Here is a 25,730-nt window from a genome sequence, read left to right as displayed (position 1 = left end):
ATGTAACTTTACTATCAATTTTCCTCTATACAGTTTATGTTGACAATTTAATGTATCCGGATCATTCCAAATTGAGCTGACACAGTAGATAAAAGTGCTAGCTGTACAAGCATAAACTCTTGAGTTCAAATCCCCAGCACCCATATAAAAAGCTAGGCAAGTGTGGTGGTTTAAATGAAAATGGCCCCCAGGGGCTCATGTATTTGTATGCTTAGTCCTCAGCTGATAAACTGTTTGGGAAGGATTAGGAGGTGTGGCCTTGTCAAACTACGTGTGGTCTTGTTGGAGGAAGTATGTCACTGGAGGTGGGCTTTGAAGTTTCAAAAGCCCAAGCCAGGCATAGAGTCTTTCTCTTCCTGCTGCCTACAGATCAGGATGTAAAGCCCTCAGCTACTTCTCCAGCACCATACCTTCATGCTATCATGTTTTCCACCATGATGATAATGGATTAACCCTCTGAAACTGCAAACAGGCCCCCAATTAAATGCTTCCTTTTATAAGAGTTGCCTTGGTCATGGTGTCTCTTCACAGCATAGAACACTAACTCATAAAGCATGGTTGCATATGCTTGTAACCCTAACATTGAGGAACAGAGACAGGCAGATCATTGGATAGCTAGATTAGCCTTAAAAACAACAAACTTCCAACACAATGAGAGATTCTGTCTCAAGGGAATAAGGTAGGAAGCAACAGAAGATTACATCTGATGTTCTCCTCGGGTCTCTGAATGTGCATAATTGGACAAGCACAGCCACACACATACACATAATTTTTAAAGGGTATATTTTTTTAAGCAGTGCTTGTCATTCTCAAAATTTAGAATAAGACTCCATGATAGCTTTTTTAAATGCAGATTTCTAGGTTCTAGTATCACCGTATTAGAATGTAAGTTTAGGGATGGGCTTCAGGGTCCCACACTCTAAAACAACACCACAGGCAATTCTGATGTAGGTGTTTTGCAACATGTGTTTAGAATCATCAATATGCAGTAATGTATTAATTAAGAATTAAAAAGTGTATTAGGTGCTTTACCCAAAACTTGTATTTTCAGATTATTGTCTTACCAACTCTGGTTATAAAAACTATATTAAAACAACACTAAATACTTTAGAACTTTTATGTTTTATAGTGTCAAGAAATTAGGTATACTATAAAGTGGTATTTTCTGATTTGGTGAGCTGCTAATGTGACGACTTACTGCACACATATTACATTTGTCCTGGATGGAAACATTAAAAAATAGACACAAAAGCAGATACTGTTCAGCAGGCTTTGTAATCTAGTTGGGGAGGCAAGCTGTAACCATACAGAAGTAAGGTCATATGACTTAGAATGAATGACAAAGAGAAATCAGAAGGGGAACTGATGAGGACTGAGGAAAAGGGAAAGGAAAGTGGGGGACACAGACCTTGAGGTCAGGGTACAAAAGGCCAGAGGAGTGAATCTGCTTCTGAGTGATTGGATTCCTGAGCTGCCACAAACATGTCATGTCTCAGAGTCCAGAGATTCTAACTATAATTCAACCAAATGTATCTATACAATCATTACTTAGCATAAAAGGGAAAAGTGCATTCCCAGTTTGGATCTCAAACTATCTAATCTTTTAATGTTAATGAGGAAAATAAAAGCAAACCTTACCCACAGTCAATATTTATCAGAAAATGACTAAAATTGAGGCGAGAAATCAAAAAAATCTAGCACTGAAGTACATTGTTAGTAAAAGTTATATGCAGGTTTTTACTAATTACTTCAAGTCTGTCTGGAAGAAAGTGCAGGAAATGAGGGGAGATGAATATGCTCAAGCCTGTAACAAAGCAGAAAAGCCGGTGGGGCAGGAGAATCCAGTGGGCTGAGCACGGGACATGGGGAGCAACAGGCAATGCTAAGAACTGTAGCTGAAAGAGCTCTCTAAACCTTCAAAAATGGATACTTGTTCACTGTGTCATCTGTTTTTGAGTGACTACGACCATCAGTTATATAATGAAATATTATTCAGTTATAAAAAGATTGAAATTCTGACATTACAACACGGATCACCCTTGAAGACAGGATGCTGTGTGAGAAAGCTTGAGGCCACAGGTTACCTCCTGCCTGATTCTGTTTAAATGAAATATCCTGAACTGCAGGCAGAAAGCGAGTTGGTGGTTGTGGGGCTGGAGCTGGGGATGAATGAGAAGTGACTTAGTGTGGAGCTCTATTTAGGTGCTGGAAAGTTTGGAAATAGGTAAAGTGTTTGGTTGTACAATTTGGTGAGTTTATGAAGCACCATTGTCTTGTTCCCATTGAAATGGCTGATTTGTTTAATCTTTTTAAGGAACTCAATCTATAAGAACAACACAAATAACCATAGCAAAGTAGAAAGTCATTGTACTAACTCATCTACTCCTTCACTGAGTGCTTCTATATCAGAATGTAAGCCTGGTGCTGTCTGTTCCTTGTTGGGGTTGGGGTGTGGTTGGGGTTATTGTACGTGTGGAGGTCAGAGGACAACCTTGGGTGTTGGTCCTCACCTTTCCCTTCTTTGAAGGATGGTCCCTTGTATGCTGGTGTAAACGCCAGGCTATCTGGGGATTCTCTTGTCTCTGTTCCCATCTTGCTGTAGGAGAGATGAGTGAAGGGATGACAGGTGTGCACTAGCTATCCTACATCACATGGGTGTGTGACCTAAATTGAGGTTCTCATGTATGCATTGCAAGTGCGTTACCCACCAAACCATCTTCTCGGCCCTTGAGAATAGAAATGCAACCTCAGGATTCTGTGTAAAAATTCACTATCTTAAGTATTATCGGTTAATTTTAAAATTTTTAAATTGTGTCAGACAGTGGAAACATATTCCAAGATTAAATGCAGTCCGTAGGCTCCAACTCCTGAGCCCTGGCAACACCAATAGTTTTAGTCATCCAGGGCTCACTTATATTGTTTATGATTTCACTTTTTAGATATGGGTTAAATAAGCTAAACTTGATTTTACATCGAAACACACTCATGTGTTGTGGGATATTTGTATACTTTGTGAAGATGTATGGCTGTGATTGGTGTAATAAAAAGCTGAATGACCAGTAGCTAGCCAGGAGGTATAGGCAGGACTTGCAGGCGGGGGGGGGGGGGGGGGGGGGGGGGGGGGGGACTCGGAGGAATCTGGGCACAGGATGTTGCCAGTGGACTCGGAGCAAGTTGGATGTGCAATACTAAGAAGAGGTAACCGAGCCAAGTGGCAGAATGTAGATTAATATAAATGGGCTAATTAAGTTATAAGAGCTAGTTGGGAAAAAGCCTAAGCTAAGGCCAAACTTTCATAATTAATAATAAGTCTCCAGGTCATTATTTGCAGGCTGGTGGTCCAAAGATAGTCTGAAAAGAAAGCTTGCTACAGGCTTGTTTGTTTATTTTTGGTTTTGCAGGATTGGGAGCAGACCAACGTCAGCCTCCCAACACATCCATTTCCACTCTCTCTACAGTCACTGTAAAATCATTTCAAAGCTTAACTAAAAAAAAAATAAAGTCATAAAAATGGGTACAAAATAAATTTACAATGTATCTCAGACAAACATGGTAACTTCTAACTTATCAACCAGTGCTTTGAACTTCCTGCTCTTTTCATGAGCTAAGATTGCTAAAAGCCACCTACAAATCTATGCCCGTCTCCCATAAAAACTTAAATCGTCATTTCCTATTTTTGAAGCTAGAACATTTTCATTACTTTCCCAAATCTTTAATTTGAAAAGGGAATAAATGAAGAGGAGTCAGTTGTAAGGAACAGAAGTCAAATCAAGACAGGTGGATGAGGTGAATCATATTGTTGGGCACCAGTATTGAGGGAGGCATCTCATAAGCCACCCAGGAGCAGCATAGTGGTGAGCAGCTCCAAGTTAGTAACTTGGTTAGTTCATAGACAGGAATCCAGATGTGTTCAAGCAGATTACATTTGGAAGCACAGGGAATACTTTTTTTTTTTTTTTTTTTGGTTTTTCGAGACAGAGACAGGGTTTCTCTGTGTAGCTTTGCGCCTTTCCTGGACCTCGCCCTGTAAACCAGGCTGGCCTCGAACTCACAAAGATCTGCCTGCCTCTGCCTCCTGAGTGCTGGGATTAAAGGCGTGTGCCACCACCACCCGGCAGGGAATACTTCTTATTGCTCCTTAGAAGGGGAAAAGAAAACCTAGGATTTCTTCTAATGCCTTTGTGGGTTTAGGCTTGCTAAGACCTGAACAGAGAGACAGCTCTTACCTGTTAAGTGTGTCACTGTCCTCATGACCCGCACTAGCCTCAGTATCTGACAGTGAAATCATATGCTAATGTAAAGACTTGGGGATGGTGTAGCAGTGGGGGACATAGTGACCTATGAGGAGACTATGTGAAAGTGTATGCTCACATGTATTTTTCTGAGAATAATGTCTAATTCTCAAGACTTGGTGATTTTCAAAAAGCTACACCCTCAAAAAATTCATCAATTACTCAAGTGTAGGTTATGGTTGAGGGGCTTAATGTCTTCCTAAATACCTCTAGCCTGATTCTAAGAGGCTTAGATTCCTCTCCAGTGAATGCTATTTCTTGGAGTTGAGTCACAACAAAGAGGAACTACTTCACAAGGCCCCTTGTCTGAGCCTCTTCTGGAGTACTCACCTGGTTTTTGCTTTGTTTTGTCTTGTTTTATGAGACAAGATTTACATAACTCAGGCTGGCCTTGAACTCACAATCTTCTTACCTCCCCAGAGCCAGGTATTGTAGGCATATATCACCAAGTCAAGCTACTCCCCTCTTCTTTAAACACTCCTCTCACTAGTTTTCTATGAACTGTGCTGCTAATCTTTCTGCAGATTCTGAGTTCTTAATGAACTACTTCTCCTAGTCATTTCTTATTTCCTGAAGGCTGTTCTAATAGTGAGTCTTCTCTGTAGCACAAATCCTAAGTGGTCTTATGATAAATACCTGGAGCCAGATATTGGAGTAAATGCTGAAAGATCAAAGAGACAAAGGAACAAGCCACTAGAAGAACTATAAGACACAAGAAGGGTGGAGTTGGAAGAGTTGCCAGCCAGATGCAGAGGAAACAGGATGTGTACAAAGTAAGGTTACAAGCCATGAGCCATGTGGCAGCAAGTAAAGGAATGGAAATGGGTTAATTTAAAATGTAAGAGTTAGCTACTAACAAGCCTGAGCTATTGGCCAATCATTTATAATTAATATTAAGACTTCCTGTCTGTTATTTGGGACTGGCAGGTGGGAAAGAAAAGTCTGCATACAATAGTGTATATGAGTTTTATGTATCAGTTGAAACCACTAATTTAAAGTCACTTTCAATATTGATATTTTGCTAGTTTCTGAATCAATTGAATTTAAAAGTAAGAGAGATTCAAGAAGTTAATGGGAATGAAAAATGTCTGAAATTTACAATGTAATGTATGAAATGCCAAAGAATAAAAAAAGTATTATAAAAATTAAATTTAGCTATTATAAATAAAGCTGCTATGAACATACTTGAGCAAATGTCCCTGTGATAGGACATCCCTTGGATAAATGCCCAGGACTGGTATAGCTGGGTCTTGAGGTAGATTGATTACCAATTTTCTGAGAAACCTCCATAGTGATTTTCAAAATGGATGTATAAGTTTTCACTCCCACCAGCAGTGCAAGAGTGTTCCCCTTGGTCCACATCTTTTCCAGTATGAGCTATCACTTATGTTTTTTATCTTAGCCATACTAGCAGTTGTGAGATAGAATCTCAAAGTTGTTTTGATTTGCATTTCCCTTATGGCTAAGGATGCTGAACATTTCTTTAAGTGTTTCTTGACTATTTGAGATTCTTGTTGAATGTTGAGAATTCTCTGTTTAAGATATGTGCCCCATTTTTTACATTATTTACACAGTGTAGTATTATTCAGCTGTTAAAAACAATGACATCATGAAATTTGAAGGCAAATGGATGGAACTAGAAAAAAAATCCTGAGTGAGATAACCCAGACCCAGAAAGACAAACATGGTATATACTCACTTTTAAGTAGATATTAGCTGTAAAGTAAAAGATAATCATGCTACAGTCCACAGACCCAGAAAGGCTAAGTAGCAAGAAAGGCCTAAGTAGGGGACATATGGATCTCCCTGGGAAGGAGAAATTGACTTGCAGGTGGACTGGGGGTGGGTGGGGTTGGGAAGAGGAGAGATCCAGTTTAGGGGTGAGGGAGGGAGAAAATACTGGGAGAAACAACTGGAATTAGGGGGCATTTTGGTGGTGATGTGGAAACCCAGGACAATGGAAACTTCATGGTATCTACAAGAGTAACCCTAGCAAAGACTCTTAGTGATGGAGTACACAGAACCTGAACCAGCCATCTTCTGTAACCAGGCATGGCCTCAAGTGGAAGGATTGGTATATCAACTGAGACACAAAACCTTTGACCTACAGTTTGTCCTGCCTGCAGAGTTCTGGGACTAGAGCCTAGCAGAATTATCATCAAAGAGACCAGAAGGATTTCACCCAGCAACTGATGGGAGCAGATGCAGAGTCCCACAGCCAAGTATTAGACAGAGCTTGGGAAGTCCTGCAGAGGAGAGGGAGGAAAGATTGGAGGGACCAGAGGGGTCAGAAATGCCATGGCCCACAGAATCAAGTGCCCAGGATTCTTGCCAAGGGGGCTTGCAGAGATCAAAGAGCCTGTAGAGGTCTGATACAGGTCCTCTGCATATATGTTATGGTTGAGTAGCTTGGTGTTCTTGTTGGACTCCTAACAGTGGGAACAGGAGCTGTCTCTGACTCTTTTGCCTGCTTGTGGGACCCCTTTCCTCCTACCGGGTTATCTTGTTCAGTTTTGACGCAATGGTATATTCCTGGACTTATTGTAGCTTGTTATGTTGTGTTTATTTGATGTCCCTGGAGGCCCTGCCCTTTTCTTGGGGGAGAAGGGGGGGCAGTTCTGGAGGAGGAGAGAGGGGAGAGGGGAAACTGCCATCTGGATGTAATATATGAGAGAAAAAAAACCCAAAAATGTACATTTAATCAAAAGTTATTTAAAAGTGTTTAGCTTTGCCAAGCTTTGTCTAAACATTATATAGAGCTAAAAGAAACAGGCTGGTAAAATTGAACTTCTAAGTGTGTCATAACCATATTTGGAGACCTGTACTTATGTAGTCAAGAGGGATCAAAAGAGAATCTTTGCTCCTTACCCTCTGTGGTGGTTTGAGTGGGAATGACACCTATAGGCTCATATATTTGAATGCTTAGTTATCAGGGAGTGGCACTGCTTGAGGAAGATTAGGAGGTGTGTCCTTGCTGGGGTAGGTGTGGCCTTGTTGGAGGAAGTGTGTTACTGAGGGTAGGCTTTGAAGTTTCAGGTGCCCAAGCCAGGCCTGGTCAGTCCGTCCGTCTGTCCGTCTGTCTCTGTCTCTCCATACTTTTCTGTCTGTCTGTCTCTGTCTCTGTCTCTTTCCCTCTCTGCCTGCTGCCTTTGGATTGAGATCTAGAACTCTTAGCGCCTTCTCCAGCACCATGTCTGCTTGTGTGGCGCCTTGCTCCCCTTTATTAGGATAATGAAATAAACCTTTGAACCTGTAAGCAAGCCCCAATTAAATTCTTTCTTTTAAAAAAAATTAAATTTAGAAAATTTAAAGAACAGGAAATGGAGAGACATTAGGACAGCTAATTATAACAGAACATAACAAGATTAAAGAGAAAAACATACAAGACATTTGAGAACAAAGAGCCCCAAACCAGCAGATTAAGTAACTGAGAGGCCCATAACAGGCTGCTCAGTCTTCTCTCAGAGAACTAGACCTTGGTCCCTGCTTTATGGAACCGAGCAGGCAGTTTCTGAGGAAAAGCCACAAATAAAGGGCAATTGATCACTGGCGCCCCAACAACAGGGACAAGGGAGATAGAACACACCAAGCCTGGGACACTGAGCAGCCCCCCTCCCCTCGCGCGCGCGCGCGCGCCCCTAGTCTACATGCTAGGCCAGTCAGCCTCCACAGAAACTCAAGGACAAAGCCTGGGACTTGTCCAGGCCTGTCACAAAATGGGAAAACTCTAGCCCTGATCAACCCTTGACTAGCCCTAGCCAATTGTACTGATGATTGCTACTTGCTTGAGCCAATCATATCTAAAGTGACCTAACTTCTTTGGACACTCCCCTTAGTTAAGCTTAAAGGGAACCTTCACTTCCCTCTTGGGGTCTTTGTCATCTTGCCTTTGTATGAGATAGTAGGTCCCAGCATGCTGAAATAATAAACATTCTTGCTGATGGCATATGTGGATGGTGGTCTTTTGTGGGACTTCTCCAGGACCCTAACATACTCAGAGAAGGCTTCCTAGAGGGACTTCCTGACTTGGAACTTAATGGATGCTTTCAAAACTTCAACTTAGTTTAAAAGACAGCACTGGAGAAGGTAACAAGTGAGGTCTTCCAGAAGGAGGAGAGAGAACTAAGCAAAACAAACTATAGAAACAGCATGGTTAACCCTGTGTAATAAAAGACAGTAAGAATAGATAAGAATGAGACTAGGGAAACTGGGTTAGATCAAAATGCTGAATTCAATTTCAAGGTTGAGCCCCTTAGTAAAAGACTATGTATCAGAATGGGCAGGAGCAAGCGGGGAAAGGAGTGGGAAAAGGATGCATTTTCAAGCTATAAAAGCCGAATACTCTTGCAGTATTTTGACCCCCCTCCCCCCGGGAGAAACAGGCTAAAAATCTTTGCACAGCACTCACCCAAGGATCTGTGTTATGCTGGTGAATGCTGTGGTTAGAGGAAGGGGCAAACAGGTTGACGGCCTTGAAAAAGTTGGAAGCAGAGCAGTGTGACATGCTTAGATTTGTTTCTGAGAAGTCACCAGGCTGCCATGAAGATAAACACTGGGGGGAGAAGATTAGACATACAGTGACCAAACAGGAAGCTGGTGTGCTAATCTAAGTGAGAAAGGACTGGTGTGATAGTTGGAGGGATAAGTTATCGGCACACAGTGGAATCATCTGAGAAGCTTCCAAAGAGCGTTGTGATTTCACAGGTGTGAGGGGGGGAGTCTGGCTTTTGGAATCTTTCCTAGACAGTGCTAGTGTGCTGGTATGTGGAAGGAGTCACTGATTTAGGGTATTAAATCAGCAGAGATAAGTTACTAACTAGTTGAAGGTGAGAAAGTGGGTCTAGGCACCAAAGACCTATACATTCCATCTTCCCAGCAAGGAAGACCTGGCAAAGCTGAGCCATTGACTAAGTTATCAGGACATTGTATGGCTGATGGCCCACAGTACACACAGTACAAATCTGCTGAGTGAACAAGTTGAGATAAACAGTACATTTTGCCAGGGGAGACAACTATTTTAGTCTGATACACACTCAACTTGGAGGTACAGGCTTCTTTCATAGATCTTAGGTTGACTTTTTTCCAAACCTACCTCCTCTACCCTAGCTTGGCCCTTGTTTCCTGCATATGGCTGTTCTAGGCCCCACTGAACCTCCCACTAGCTCCATGCTGCAAACCAAGGTTAGATTAATTCTATAATACAACTTTAACTTAGTCACTGCTTGGCTCAAAAATCTTATTTAACATAACATGCTGCTTAAGCTGACATTAAAAAAAATTGGCTCCATCTTACTTTTCTGCTCATACCCTACCTATGTAAATCTAGCAAATGTCTAACCAGAGTTCACCAAATTGTATTAGGTCTTTCATGTAATCTTTGTTATCCATCCCCTAAGGACCCAGCATTATTAAGCTTGTTTTTCAGTTGTAAAGTGAGGCTTAGAAGGGTTAAAAGCCTTGTCTAAACTTCTGTAAAGCATATCATCCAACACAGATGAGTCTCCAGTGTTGTCCTGAACCTGGCCACCTCCCAGCAGGAGGTGGGCAGAGCCTAAAAGATGTCTCTGGGAGGCAGCTATTCTTAAATCTTGCTCATTCTTCCGAGAGGGAACCACGCTGGGCGGTGGTGGCCCACGCCTTTAATCCCAGCACTCGGGAGGCAGAGCCAGGCGGATCTCTGTGAGTTCGAGGCCAGCCTGGGCTACCAAGTGAGTTCCAGGAGAGGCGCAAAGCTACACAGAGAAACCCTGTCTCAAAAAACAAAAAAAAAAAAAGTGAACCACACAGAATATAGTACAATCTAAACAATAAAAAGAGGTTTACAAGATCAATCATTATAGGGTCCTCTATTGAATGATACCTAATTTACCTGTTGTGGTGGTTTGAATAAGAATGACTACCCATAAGCTCATATATTTCAATGCTTAGTCATCAGAGAGTGGCAATACTTGAGAAGGATTAGGAGGTGTGGCCTCGTTAGAGAAAGTATATCACTAGGGGTGGGCTTAGAGATTTCAAAAGCCCAAACCAGGCCCTCCAGTATCTCTTCTTCTGCCTCCTGCCTGTGGATCCAGATATAGAACTGTCAGGGGCTCCTCCAGTACCATGCCTTCCACACCTTCCACTATGTTTCTCGCCTTGATGATAATGGGCTAAGCCTCTGAAACTGAAGTAAGCCCCCAATTAAATGTTTTCTCTTATAAGAGTTTCAGTGTTCATGGTGTCTCCTCACAGAAATCGAACAGTGACTAAGGCATTTTTGTTTCAACCTATGGTGATGTGGAATTATTAGTTTAAGATGTGTATCATTCATTTATGCTGTGGAATATTTGTTTAAAGATGCAAAGATGTGTTGCATACTTTTATTTTGCATTTGTTTAACTCTGTAAAGCTGTTTTACTTTGCCTGTCTAAAACACCTGATTGGACTAATAAAGAGCTGAATGGCCAATAACTAGGTAGGAGAAATAGGCAGGGCTGGCATGCAGAGAGAATAAATAGTATGAGAAACCTAGGAAGAGGGAGGGTCGAGAAAAGGAGAAGGAGAGGAGGACACCCAGCCACACAGCCAGCCATGGATGGAGTAAGAAGGAAAGAAGGAAAGAAAGATATATAGAATAAAGAAAGGTAAAAAGCCCAGAGGCAAAACATAGTTAAAGAGAAACAGGATAATTTGTTAGAAAATCTAGCTAGAAACAAACCAAGCTAAGGCCGGTCATTCCTAAGTAAGAATACGGAGATAAGGAGCTGGATGTGGGCCCCAAAAGAGCAAACAAACAAACAAACAAAACTACTACACTCTGGGAGGAAAGCCTTGGCTGAGAGTATATGAGTTGTAGAGAGGTAGGCACTAGGTGATCATTTGTGTAAACCTATTAAAACGAACAAAACATCCCACATCCACAAACACCCTGCACTGCCACCAACAGGCAATAGTGGTAGCTTCCCCTTCTCTCTGGCCTGCAGGTGGTTCCTCCATGATGAGGAAAAATGCAATTCACTGAGTATGAGAAAGAGAGCTGGAGTGGGCACGGAGCATGGATACTCGTAGGGAAGAAGATGGGATGTTCCTTGATGACTTCTGAACTTAAGGCAGCACTTTCTCCTGGTGTGTTATTTCTTCTTGATTTTAAGAGGAAATCTACTGCCTGTTCTGAAAGCTTTTCTCAGGCAGATTGCCACTGTCAATAGCAGTAAGTAAATATTTTCTGTAAAGTAACTTCATGGTTTTCTTTTCTTAAACTAACATATGAACTTGATTTAAGACATTACTAGTACAGTAAGCACACAATATTAGCTGTATCTTCTTGAATTACAAAAAATTAGTTTTTGGTCACTAAGTGTGATTTATTGGCATACCTGCTCTGTACTATTATTTACCTGGGCCGTGTGTATAGTAAACAAGTCCATGAAAAGTGCAAGTTTTGAACTGCCAATTATAGAACTAGCAAATTCATTTTTTTTTTTTTTAATACATAGCTCCATCTGTATCACTTCAGACTTTTGGAGCCATGATGGTGTGTTTTTGCCATCAAAATTCAAAGTATATTTTCCCTTGGGATTCTAAGTTTTCTTCGCAAATCACTAAGAATTTGGAAACTTCTGCAATTTTGGAGTAATGTGTCATTTGATTCAAGTTGTCTGAAAGACAATTTGATGTTCAAATGCTGACCTGTCACCTACCACTGGTCTTTGAAAGACTGTATGTGGACCCACCAACATTCTAAAGCCACTCCTTTACCCCCTCCCCCAGCCTTCCAGATAATCACATTCTAAGTTTTATTTATTTGGGGGCCTTTCGACCTGTATTTCAGCTTAATCACTTCTTCCTGAGTGCTTGACTCCCCAAGAAGGCTAGCCACCTCCACATATGTCCTCATAGCTTGAGCGTCAGGAAAATACCACTTGAAATTTCACCCCGGCCAGCATGCAGGTTCCAACAGGTCTCAGGTCAGAATTTGTAACCTAGAATCTAGCAAGGGGCTAGGAAAGTGGGGCTTCCTAGCACTTATTGCACCCAAGCCATGAAAAACAATCTACTGTTAAACTCAGTTTCTTACCTGGACAGCAAACTTGTGGTTCTACAAGCACCTCCACAGGTTGTCCTGTGACCTCTACCCTTACATTGTTGAGTGTATGCATGTGTGAGCATGCGTGGGCATGCGTGTGTGCACACACACACACAATTAAAAAAAATAAATTAAGCCTAAAGAAACCTCAAATAGCTCAGAATACAGATATCCCTACTCCCATCCCAGGCACTAGGGAGAGCATAGCTTATACACTAGCTAGAAAGAAAACTAGGTAAAGTGAGTTTGTGTAATTAGCTATAATACACAGAAGCTTCCTAGGCCAGCCAGACTTCTCTATCAGCAAATGAACACCCTGAGGAGGAAAGGCTTTCAGGTGTTTGAAGGTCTCCAGCATAACCTGAAATCCAGCATCAACCAACCCTTGCCATGCTTAGACACTTCTAGCCAGCTCCTTCATTATTTATTACACATGGGTAGAGATTTACAATGGGTGTGTCAAGTGAGGCAGGGATTGACAAACATTTGAGGAAAATCTCCAAAAACAAAAATAAGAGTGATTAAAGAAAATCGGGGGTTCCAGAGGAAACACAGATAATTAGAGAAATGAAAAAGTAATTTTAGCTAATGCCCTTAGAGAAGGTATGTCCACAAAGGAAGTAGAAGTTATAACATAAAAGACAAACAGAAGAATGCCTATAATTTAAAATAAGGAACCATCAGAATTACTAAGGAACCATCAAAATTACTCAAGGATGGCAAAAAAGTCTCACAGAAAGATGTCTCCATAAACACACCAGGGTAGAGGATAGGGCAGTGAAGGCCTGAGTTTTCTTCTACTTTATTAGATGCTCCTTTTTAGGATCTTTGCTGGCTACTTTATCAGCTCCTTTTTACTGTCTAAATTCTCGCTGGGCAACCTGATCAAGTTTCTTGTTGATGTTGGTATTGCAAATTTAGCAATATTCACGACAGATTGCTTAAAGACCTCCCTAGTTCCCGAATCCTTTCCCACTTCCTACCATGCAGCTGCTGCCACCTTAATCCAACCATCAGGACATATTGGTAGATACTGCCCAAATCTCTCAAATGTGTTTTCCTGCGTCTCTGCTTTGTCCCACTACAGGCCAACGTCCTCACAGCAGCCAGAATAATCACAAAGTATAGACAAGATCTTGCCAACATCCTGCATAAAATCTTCCAGAGACTTCCCATTACAATTAGAATATAATTAAGATTCTGATTCAGTGACTAATAGCTAAATAACTTCTTGAAAAGTATGATGATTTGTACTAAAGCGTTAGAGCTAAGTGCTAATCTAGCCTGTGAAATAGGTTTATAAATGTATCTAAAAATGTCTAGGAATCAGGTGCATATGTATAACTATAAGAATATTGCCACCCTGGAAAATTATTCATCTTCTATCCTCTCTATAAAAGTAAGTTTTTTCAAATAGAATGATCAGGCCTCTACAACTTTTGACCCAATAAAATTGATTCATATCTGTTCCTAGATTCTTGATGACATGAATACCATTCAAAGATGTTACCAATATTTCCTTACCAACTACTACTATCAACCACCATAAACTTGACACTACTAATCTAGCAAAAACAGAATATATTCCAAATAGAAATTACATTTAAATAAATTTTCGTTTCTTGATCATCTCCTAAAAAAAAAATAGACTTCTAAAAAAAATGGAGATTTTTATAACTTATCAAAAAGTTCTGAGTTTTATTTAACATTTAAGGTGGCCAGTATTACAAATAATATAATGATGATCCTAATTTCAAAGCTAGCAATCCAATTATACTTAGTATATTAAAAGGATTTTATATAGTGTGACAAAATATTATTAGTGTCTCAACATTAGGAAAGCAGTCTCACAGCTGCAGCACAAAACAGTATTTTAAATTTTCTCCTAAAAACTCCAACCCTTATTTCTGTGTTGTAAATCAGTCTTTCAGTTAGGTTTTTAAAAAAATATCTCCACAGGGGACCAATGAGATGACTTGGCTGGTAAAGGTGCTTGCTGTGCAAGTCTGATGACCTGAGTTCAACCCTTGGGACCCAAACAGTAGAAGTAGAGATCTGACTTGCTCCAAGTCATCCTCTGATCTCCACACATGTTATGGCACATGCATGGCCACAGGTATGCACGCTCACAAAAAAGAAATAAATGTAAGAAAGAAAAGTAAAGTTAAAAAATACCTTCATGGAAAACTGTACTAAAAACCATTAACAAATATTGCAAACACTGAAGCTTATTACTCTGGGTTTCTAACCCATTTAAGTAAGCTTTAGACATACTTGTTTGAACAAACCTTATGTTCACAGGTACAAATCACAAGCAAATAATAAGAGTGCAAAAGAACACAAGAAAAACCTTTGGTTTATTGATATAATAATTAGTTTTAATAAAAACTACAATACAATCATTAGATCCAACTGTAAAGTTTATAAAAACAAAAATGTAAAAGCTATCTTTAGCTCTAAGGATTCCATATACAGATTAAAAATTTGGTACCTGTCAGTTATCACATCAAATGTTGACTTACTGATTGAGAAGTGTTAAGAAAAACTATTCTGAGTAAGCTTCGGAAGCTCCAGGGTGAAAGCTATGAAATGTCCACATGCTCTATCTCTGTATGCGGCACAGAGTGCCAAGGCAAAGGTTGTTCTTGGCTTTATGAACTGCTAGAGATGATGATGTGAGTGGCTGGCTCGTCACAGGTCGTTTAGGCTTCTTTCCGGATTCACTCTTAGTTTCTTTTGGAGGGGGCATATGAATTGGCTTCCATGGAATTGGGTTATAAAAAGTTGGTTCTGGGTAGGAATTTCCACTATAAAAACCTATAATCATTAAAAAATCAGAATGAACAAGAAAAATTCTTAGATCAAAGAAATCAAATTTTAATTGCTAGAAAAATATTAAAATGACAACAGGACAAAGTATCATTGGTAAATCAATACACTAACTTAAAACTTGAAGCCTGAAATGTTTTAAAAAAAAATAACATTGTTCCAATATAGTAATCACTGTAGCAAACATTAAAAATTCAGAGAATTTGAATAATACTGTGAAAACCTATCTAAATAAAAATGTTTACAAAGGTTTGCTATGCAATTTCTTTTATAATTCTTAAAACCTTTATGCAAAAAACCAAAAAACAAAACAACTTTATGCTCTTAATTCAGTCTTGGAAATGGCTAATCATGTGATAGTGTCCCTTATCAGATACTAAAGTTTATAAAAAATAAAGACTTTATTATATATAAGTGCCCACAATAACTTAAGATTCCAATTTAGAACCATTCAACTTCTGCATTACTGTCAACTCAGGATTTTGACCACTAATTGGCATTCATTTCTGCTAATGCACACAAAGTGTTTACAGAATGGTGACATCTGACAACCCATAATGGGATGCAGGAAGAACATGCCATGAATTGGCTTTGAGTCCTCCACTCACCGTGGAGACAGAAATCCCTGTACTGTGCAATTTGTAACAATGATATGGACATAAAGGATGGAGACAAGAGAAGCACAGCATGTGAAATTAAGTTCACAAATCCAAAAGCATTGAGATAATAATCCATTATTTTGGTAGTTAACTTCTAGTCAACATCTCCATCCTAACTTTACTATCTTGTCATTTGGTTAAAATAATTGTTTATCATCATCATTTTTCTCAACAAAAAAATTTAAAAAAAATTTAATTTATGCCATGCCAGTGCTCAGTATCCATAATAGATGAGCCTGTGACATAAAGAGAGGTCTAGTCCTGACAGCAGGAATGTGTCTTTCAGACACTCCCAGTCCACACTGACTGCAAAGATATGTCAACACACACTTCACCAAGACAGTCAAAACAAAGTCTGCAGTATGTTCTAGTGTGTGAACAAAACAGAATGGGAGTATTTAATAATAAATCACTTAAACAAGTGAAGGCAGCTGTCAGCAAGGTATGAGTTTCTAACATGAAGCACAAAGAAAAACATGCATTGCCATTATAATCAGACCAAGCCTAAAGGCAAACTGGGTACATTTGGTCATGTGCTGTCTAGCATTCTACTCTTCTAAAAGAATGCATTGGACCCTGGAAGCTCTACCATAAAGACTGGTAGAAAGAGAAAAAGCAAAATGACCTTGCAAACATATCTCAATTGAGGTTCGATGGTCCAATAAATAAGATACTTTATTTTGGAGTCCTAGAGCCTGAGCACAGAGTCAGGCAAATGCTAAAGTTACTCTCTACCACTGAACTACAATGCCAACCATGAGAATTTTTGTTTGCTATCATTAGAAGTCATTGCTTGAAAATGTAAGTTTGTGGCTGGGCAGTGGCAGCACACAACTTTAATCTCAGCACTTGGGAGGCAGAGCCAGGTGATTTCTGTGAGTTCGAGGCCAGCCTGGTCTACAGAGTGGGTTCCAGGACATCTAGGACTACACAGAGAAACCCTGTCTCAAAAAACCAAAAAAAGTTAAGTATGCAAACTGTAACAATGGGTGCTGGAAAAACTGGGTTTATACAAGCAAAAGAATGAAATCAGAGCCCCTTTTTTCACCTTGAACAAAAAATAAATCTAAAATGGACAAGAGGTTTTAATGTGAAACCTGAAACTTTCAAACTGCTAGAAGAAAATGGGTACAACACTTCAGGATACAGGCACAGACAAGAATTGTCCAAAATGATGCAGCAGCAAGGAAAATAATCCCAAGAATTAACAAATGGGATGACCCCATATTAAGAAGCTCCTGTACAGCACAGGAAACAATTACCAGAGTGAAGAAAGCAAGCAGAATGGCAGAGTGGCACTCAATGTGGGCCAAGAATTTCCACCCAAAACCTGGGAAAGCTTTAAAAAGAGATTCTAAAACGGAGCTAAAAACAGCTTCCTAGTTGGGTCTCTCAGGCAAGCCGTGAAAAGAGATGCTGCAGTGTGTGGGCTTGAGCTACAGTAAGGCGGGTTCCTGGCATGTGGGCTTGACCTACAACATGGTGAATTCCTGTTGCAGTACACAGAGGTGTCTCCAAGCCGTGCAGGGCAATGCATGGTAGATTTAGCTTTTGCTAGTATAGAAAAAAAAAAGGGGTTTCTGGGCTACACGCTGCTGGATGGAGGCATAGACCCACTGATTCCCAGAGTCAGGTGGTAAGTAAGCATGGTTTCTCCAGAGCTGGAGGTAAATGTACCTCTGCCATGTTGGGAAGCTGAGGTGGGCGGAGCCAGCAGCCAGGGCTGCCGCTTAGGTCCTAGCCACACTGCAGTTTAAATCAATGGTCAAAAAATGATAACAGATTCACAATAAGACAGATTCAGATGGAATAAAACTGTTTACAATGTGTGTAAAAATGTACATAGGCTTGGAAGAGAGAGGAAAAGGAGTATATGCAGTTAAATAAAGAAATAGTTTTTAAAAAATAAAGTCTTTAAAGAGCCAACAAAATATAAAAGTTAAGCTATATAAAGATGAAAATTACACAAAGAATCCGGATACTGCATATTATTATATTGTCTCTGGGATTTTTTAACTGCAGAGAGACATTTGACTGTAAAGGCTACTCAGTTAAACCAATATTTATATGTATATTTTAAAAGTATCTTGACTTCAAAATTTGTGTCTAAGAATACGTTGCTTTGGAAAAAAGGTTCTGCTTTTGTTTCCACAGAAGATGCAAACGTATGGATTGCTTCTAGGCTAATATGGTTTGATCAACCAAGACCCCCTGAAAGGTCGATACAGTCTCACAGACTACTACAGCCAAGATTTAACTATAATTCTTAATTTTCTCAGGATCCCCATAAGATTGCTAGCACTGTCATCCAGCAGGAAGTAGTATGAGAAGCTACACCCCAAATTCCCAACATATAGTTTATAAATATTTATTTTTATTTAAAGGTGGCTGATTATAAATGCAATCTCTTTCTAAAGAAGAAAAGGGGATATAGAAAGGATGAAAGAGCAAATTGTTGAATCTACTTTTAAAGAGCAAAAACTTATTTGAAATGTTTTACAATGCTATGGATTTTGGTTTATTGATACAAATTTAAAGTTAATTTTGTTATACTATATACATACATTTCTATTCTTGTTTAAGGTATTATGTGTATGCAACTCATTTAAAATTGTAATATATAATTAAAAATACAGAATAATTAGTCATTTATGATAATCAAACTTATAGTCATGCTAGTTTTCTAGGTATACATAGATATATTTCAATTAGGGTAGATAATCTTCAAACACTTCAAAGACTTACAGAATATGGCATTTAAAATGTTTTAAAAACTTAGACTTTCTGGACAATGAGACATGTCTGCTCCTGGCAGCACCAATTGCTTCGAAGAGGAGGATAGACATCAAAGAAACTCCATATGGAGTTTGCTTCCTTTAGGGCAAAAATAGCCATTTGGGCAAGAAACTGCTCTTGCCTGGACTGCTTGATAATATGTTGTATACAGGACCCATAGGAAAATGACCACTGAATTTTGCCAAAACATGGTCCTTCAGGTTTCTGCTTTGCAGAGCAGACTGCCAGACATTCTAAGGACACAGGGAAAAGTGACTGAGAGACTCTAGGCCTATAGGTGGAAGATGGATGCCCCAAAGTTGCAGAGGAACTTTGGGTGACTGTCCAGGCAGCCAGCTGTCTCTGTCCTTTCTAGAATTATGGAAATTGCTTGCAATACACTTCCTGTTTACTCAGGTAATATTATATCCTTCTGGGGTCTTTGGTGTAGTTGAAGACTAGATAGTTATAATTTTCATTGGTTATGATAAAAGATAAATTAGATATCAAACTTTAGACTCACAAATATAGGATAGATGCTAGAATATTTTCTTTACATTTGCCAAATACAAATAGAATAGATATTGTAACTGTAATTCTTGCTTGACAACTGTTCTCTTATATGTAATTTTACTATGTTAAAGTTAAAACCTTCTTTTTTTGATTAGACAGAAAAGGGGAAGTGATGTGGGATATCTTTCTGTATGCTGTGAATATGTGCTGCTCCCATTGGCTAATAAATAAAGCTGCATTGACCTATGGCAGGGCAAGATGGAGCCAGGCAGGAAAATCCAAGAGAAATAGTGAGAGGAGAAAGGATAGTGTGGAGAGACGCCAAACCACTGCCTAAGGAGCAACAAGATGCCAGCAGATCGGTAATGCCATGGCCACATGGCAACATATAGATTAATAGAAATGGGTTGAGTTAAGTTATAAGAGCTAGCTAGCAAGAAGCCTGACCCATAGGCCATAGAGTTTGTAAGTAATATAAGCCTCTGTGTGTTTACTTGGGACCAAGTAGCTGTGGGATGAGTTGGGAGAGATTTTTGCCGACTGTGGGGCCAGGTAGGATCGGAAAAACTTCCAGGTACAGGGAAGGCTTTGCCAATGACACAGTTTTACATGGAAGATTCACAATCTTAATCTAAAAATAATTACAAAATGAAACACTTAAAGAGCAAAACATTCAGTCAATAAATGGGCTGATGAACTGAAGACAGAATTCTCAAAATAAGTATAGTCATAGGGATTTGACAAAGCTGCCAGGCTTGGTGGTGTACATCTTAATTACTGCACTTAGGAGGCAGAGGTGGGTCATCTTTGTGAGTTCTAGGCTCACAATGAGACTTTGTCTCAAAATATATATTTTTTTAAGTTCTCAACATCCTTAGTTTTGAAGCAATTAAAATCACTTTGAGATCTATCTTACTCTAGTCAGAATGGTTGTCATCAAGACAACAAATGCTGACAAGGGAGTGGGGAAAGAGGAGCCCTCTGATGGTGGCAATGTAAAGTGATACAGCCACTTTAGAAAGCAGTTTGGAGGTTTCTCAAAAAAAAAGAACTGCCATATGACCCAGCTCTGGAGTATACACCCAAAGGACTTAAAGTCAACATACCATAGAGATACTTGTACATCCATGTTTATTGTTGCATGAATCACAATAGCTAGGAAATGGAATCAGCCTACATGTCCATCAAAAGATGAATGGATAAAGAAAATGTGGTTCAAATACACAATGGGAATTTTATTCTAGCAGAAAGAAAAATGAAGTCATGACATTTTGAGGAAAATGGATAGGACTGAAAATCATGTTGAGTGAAACAAGCAGGACTAGAAAGACATAAGCTTCATGTGTGCTTACATGTGAAGCCTAGACTTACAACTGAGAAGATGTGCATGCTGTGTCCACATCCTGCAAGGTGATCATGAGAGGGAAGGACTAGATCTAAAGGGGTGGGAGAAAGACAAAACAATGGAACACTTGTAACATGAAAGACAAAAGAGGGAAATAGGAGTAAGGCGGGAAGACCCATGGGAACAAGGTATCGTTGACTCATATGTGTGAATACCTGTGAGCCCAGGACTCAGGAAGGTAAGGTAGGAAGGTCCTGAGTTTGAGGCCAGCCTGGGCAACAAAGGAAGACTGTTTCAAAGAAACATAAACAAATAAACAAATAAAATAAAATAAAATGTAAGTGTACAGTTTTGCAACTGTTGCCTTTAAGAAATATATTTATATATGAAATGCAAAAATTTACAGCATTTCTTTAGCAACACATAGTTACAATATTCTAGAAAACAATAATTTCAAAGAAAAATTACTTTTACACATTTCTATTTCTATCAAAGAGAAACAATATTTATATAGCATTTCCTTCTGCAAGCCATACTTATGTAAGCCACACGACATAAAAACTAACCTGTAAGCTTCCCACTGGCATAACCATAGCTCTTTGCAGCTGGACGAGGTTTATTTTTTGCATTTTCCAACCATTCCTTAAACTTTTTTTCTGCTATTTCCTTTTTCTCTTGTAATTCTGCTTGCCGTTGCTTTTCTTTTTCCTTCAAATGACAAGACCAGAGAATTCCCTAAGGTATTCTGTAACTAAATACTCCAGCCAAGTCTTCCTGTTTGTTTGTCTTCCCCCAGTTGCTTTCTGCCCCAGTGACACACTGGCCATAAAACTCAACTATGTTTCTATAATCAAAGAATAAAAGTAAACATGATCAAAGATTTGGCATTAAAGTGTCTACTGATGAACAACAATAAGATATCAAATCCATAAAACAAGAAAATGCAAGTCTGTCTTAGAAGAACAACTTAAACACAGTAAAACATCTACTAAAAACTATCAAAAATGGTTAAAAGCAGTAATAAAGATTTTGAACCTGACTGATAAATATCCACAGGATTATTAATAATTTTCAAGGATTACTACAAATACATATTTATTTTTGAAGCTTAAACATAAAATAACAGAAGTAAGGATAGTTTGTGTATTTTATACTAAAACAGTGTTAACTGACTATATTTTTGTTTCTAAAATATACATAGAAACACTAAAGTATGTATTCTGACTGGTCACTTCAATTAACAATACCTTCTCTTTCTTCTTTTTCTCACACTCCTCAGCATTTTTTTTCTTCAACCATTCTTGATATTTTGCTTTCGCTTTTTCTTGCAACTGTTCTTTCTCCAGTTTCTTTGCTGCTTTCTCTTCCATTTCTTTATTAATTTTTTGTTCCCTTTCTTTCCTTTCCTTCAATAAAAATGAAGGGATTTTAATTGAAGTATCTGTAATTACCTTTACAGAAGGAAGGCTACGAAGGGCTTGAGACAGTGAACAGTAGGTGCTCAAGAAAGACTGGCTGCATTAATGATCGTCCTGAGTCTCAGTCGGGTTTCATGGGCATTCCTTGCATACATTTCCTCAACAGTCGGCCAGTGCAAATACTTGGATAAATCATCACTATCAGTGAGTTACAAAGGACTGGACTGCTTATTAGGGCAGAAACAGATAAATGCTTGGCTACACAATTCCTACATAGATTCAAAGTCAATAGCCAGTTCACACCTGTGATCCCAACGTTTAGGAAGCAAGGGTAGGACTAACATAAATTTGATGGAGTCTGGGCTACATAGTAAGTTCTAGGCCAAGCTGGGCTACAGAGTGAAGTAGAGAAAGTAGGGGAGGGGAAGGGAGAAGAGGTTGGCAAATGAAGGCATAAAGTCAAATCTGGTCTACAAGCCTCCTACAATTGTTTTATTGAAAGCACTGCTAGACACGGCAAATAAAAACAGACAGACAGACACTAGAGTGAAGAGACAGCTTGCAGACGAGGAAAAACCAACTTCGCCAACTGTACACCAGACAGGGGATTCACAATATGGAATCTATAAAAAAGTACAAAAGTGAAACATTCGAAGATTAAATCCAATCAATAAATGGGATGATGAACTCAAAAGACAGTTCTTAACAGAACAAATAAAAGTGGCCAATGAATACTTGGAAACAGTTTTAAGCATCCTTAGCCATGAGGCAAAGCCTTGAGATGATCTTATTCTAGTCAAAATGGCTGTCATCGAGAAAACAAATGCTGGCAAGGGTGTGGGGAAAGAGGAGCCCCCTGCATGGTGGTAATGCAAATTAGTACAGCCGCTACGGAAATCAGCTTGGAGGCCTCTCAAAAAACTAAAAACACAACTAATATGACCCAGATCGCTAACTGGTGGGTATATACCCAGAAGACTAAGTTAAAATACCTTAGAGTACTTGTACATTCATGTTTACTGCTTCACTAGTCACAAAAGCTGGAAACTTGGACTAGCTTAAATGTCCATCAAAAGATGACTAGGTAAAGAAAATGTGGCTCAGACACACTGTGAAATTTTTATTCCATCATAAAGAAAAATGAAATATAACATTTTCAGGAAGATGGAATTAGAAATCACAAGCTAGATTCAGAAAGGCATTTATCACATGACAACTCTTATAAATGGAACCTAGATGTAAAATCATATAGGTAGGGGTGTGTGTTTGTGTGTGTGTGTGTGTGTGTGTGTGTGTGTGTGTGTGTGTGTGTGTGAGATGAAACTAGAAAGGGGATCATGAGGCGGGAGGAATAATCTTATGGGAGGAAGAAGAGAGAGCAATGAATATATCTGACCTGAAACAGAAGTGGGTAATATGAAGAAAGCAAACCAGCCAGAGGACAGACTTGGAGCAGAGGGAGGACAGTTAGGCAATGGGGATGAATTAGAACAATATGCATTGACTCATACATATGAAAATACTGTCATGAGACCCACTATTTTGTATGCTAGCTTTAAAAATTAAAACAAAAACATTAACTGGATAGATGGCTCAGAGGTTAAGATCACTGGCTGCTCTTCCAGAGGTCATGAGTTCAATTCCCAGCACCCACATGATGGCTCACAACCATCATCTATAATGAGATCTGGTGCCTTCTTCTGGCATTTAGGCAAAACACTGTATACATAATAAATAAATAAATCTTAAAAACAAAACAAGACAAAAATATAAACCATTAAAATTTGGAGCTAGAGACATGGTTTAGTGGTCAAGAGTACTAGCAGTTCCTCCAAAGGACTCAGGTTCAAGTCCCAGAACCCCGATGCCAGCTCATAACTGTCTGTAACTTCAGTTTCAGGAGATCCAATTCTCTGCTGGCGTCTCTGGGAACTGAGCATGCATGTGGTATACAGATCTCTCTCTCTATATATATATATATATAGAAAAAAACGCTCATATACATAAATTGTGTGTGTGTGTGTAAATTTCTTTTTAAAGAAAAGTTAAATGGTAAGAAATATTTGCAGCACATATATCTGCCAGGGTACTTATGCCTGGATAAGGGGTTCCAGGGCCAGAGATCTCTCTCATAGCCCTTGCCTGGCATGTGTGCTAAGTCACCAGCAATAGGCAAACAAAATCCATGTGAATTAACTCAGGGACAGCTATGGTAGCTGAGTGTGTATAGAAGTAACTGCTCAGAAGAGGGAGAGAAGTGCTTGAGTGCAGGAGTTCAAAGACTACAGGGGAACACAGTGACCCCATCTCAAACAGATATGTAATCCTGTTTTCATATCTTTAGAGAGGGTGAGGCTGGAGATTAAAGTCAGACCTTTGTGCATGCTAAGCATAAGCTAGGTCACTGAGCCAAGTTTTTGCATGAATGACAACTTCTTAACACCTTCCAAAAATAGGCAAAAGATACACCAAACAAAACAAAAAAGTCAACTACAAAAGAGACATTGTCAAAATGTGTCATTGACCCAATTCTGTTCCACTCTATTTCTGTTCCCAACATGATTGCATTTAAGGTAACTGAACTGAAATGAAGTCATAATGGTGGACTCTGTCTCCTACAGTTCTGGTGTCCTTATCAGAAAAGGAAATGACATTGGAGTGCGGACAGATAGAAAGCCAAGCAAGGACCAGAAACACAGTTGTTCTGCAAACCAAGGAGACACACAATGAACAGTCCAAACCTGCACATCCTTTCCTTGATTTCTAGGCTCCCAAGCCATAAGAAAATTAACTTCCATTTTTAAAAAACACCTAGCTAGACTAGGAAGATAAGTCTCCCAGTGAGACTAATACAATAAGAAAAGACGCTAGGCTGGGCAGTGGTGGTGCACGCCTTTAATCACAGCACTCAGGAGGCAGAGACAAGCAGATCTCTTGTGAGTTCCAAACCAGCTCAAGGACAGGCTCCAAAGCTACACAGAGAGACCCTGTCTCGAAAAACCAAAAGAAAAAAAAAAAAAAGATGCTAAACACCAGTACATCTCAGGGTAACAAAAATAGCAATGGCAAATCACTATACACTAAAACAAAAATGACTGAGAAGATCAAGTCTGACAAAGGCATAGACCAATTCGAACTTTCATGTGTTAATAATGGGAACATAAAATGGTACAAGCACTTTAGAAAAAGTTTGGTGATTCCCAGAGAGTTAAAACACAGTTTCCATGTAGCCTAGCAACTGAGCTCTGAAGCATTTGCCTAAGACAAATGGACACAAACATCATTTGTGTGTTAAGTACAAACTGAAAACAACTCAGTTTCCTATTAGCTAGTGAATGAATAAGCAATTTGTGCTATTCCACGGGATATTAGAACAATAAAAAGGGATCAAGAATATATAAAATACTATGATAAAATTAAAAACAAAAGAAAATAAACTCAAAGGTGTATATACCCTATTGTTTTATTTAAAGAAATTCTAGAAAAGGCAAATCTAATTTCCAGAACAGGATTACTGTGTTGTCTTGTTGCTGGGGCCAGCTTGGGGTAAGGAGCAGGGTGCTGAGTGTAGGTGGACATCGAGAACTTTCTGGAATGACAGCAATGCTCTTATCACCTCACTGTGGTGCTGCTGGGTTGCCTGCACTGGTATATAAGGTTATCAAGCTTCACAAACTTACAACTGATACAGTATATGCCAACTGTAGCCCAGTGATACAGGACACCAGCTAGACTGCAGGGGAGTGTGAGTAGTGAGAACTAGACATGATCAAGTACCTTATAGGCACGCAGAAAAATGACACAATGAATCCAGAACTCGGAATTAACATG

The 25,730-nt window shown here is 39.3% G+C and overlaps 1 protein-coding gene across 4 annotated transcripts in view; it reads right to left on the bottom strand.

Annotated features, from left to right (window-relative positions):
- Positions 1-25,730, bottom strand: part of Ccdc34 (coiled-coil domain containing 34) — a 128,182-nt gene that overhangs the window by 81,016 nt on the left and 21,436 nt on the right. For 2 of the 4 annotated variants that reach the window (XM_052726129.1, XM_052726128.1), the window contains exons 4-5: positions 21,729-21,887; positions 21,048-21,189 (exon numbers count right to left, since the gene is read on the bottom strand). In XM_052726129.1, the coding sequence (XP_052582089.1) occupies positions 21,048-21,189; positions 21,729-21,887 (301 nt within the window). The other 2 variants (XM_052726127.1, XM_052726130.1) reach the window with 2 other exon arrangements.

The sequence above is a fragment of the Peromyscus californicus genome, unplaced genomic scaffold (genome assembly GCF_007827085.1).
Source record: "Peromyscus californicus insignis strain IS unplaced genomic scaffold, ASM782708v3 Scaffold_7__1_contigs__length_154581171, whole genome shotgun sequence".
Classification (NCBI taxonomy): Eukaryota; Metazoa; Chordata; class Mammalia; order Rodentia; family Cricetidae; genus Peromyscus; species Peromyscus californicus.
The sequence above is the reverse complement of the archived record's forward strand: the minus strand, read 5'-3'. Positions and strand labels throughout refer to the sequence as shown.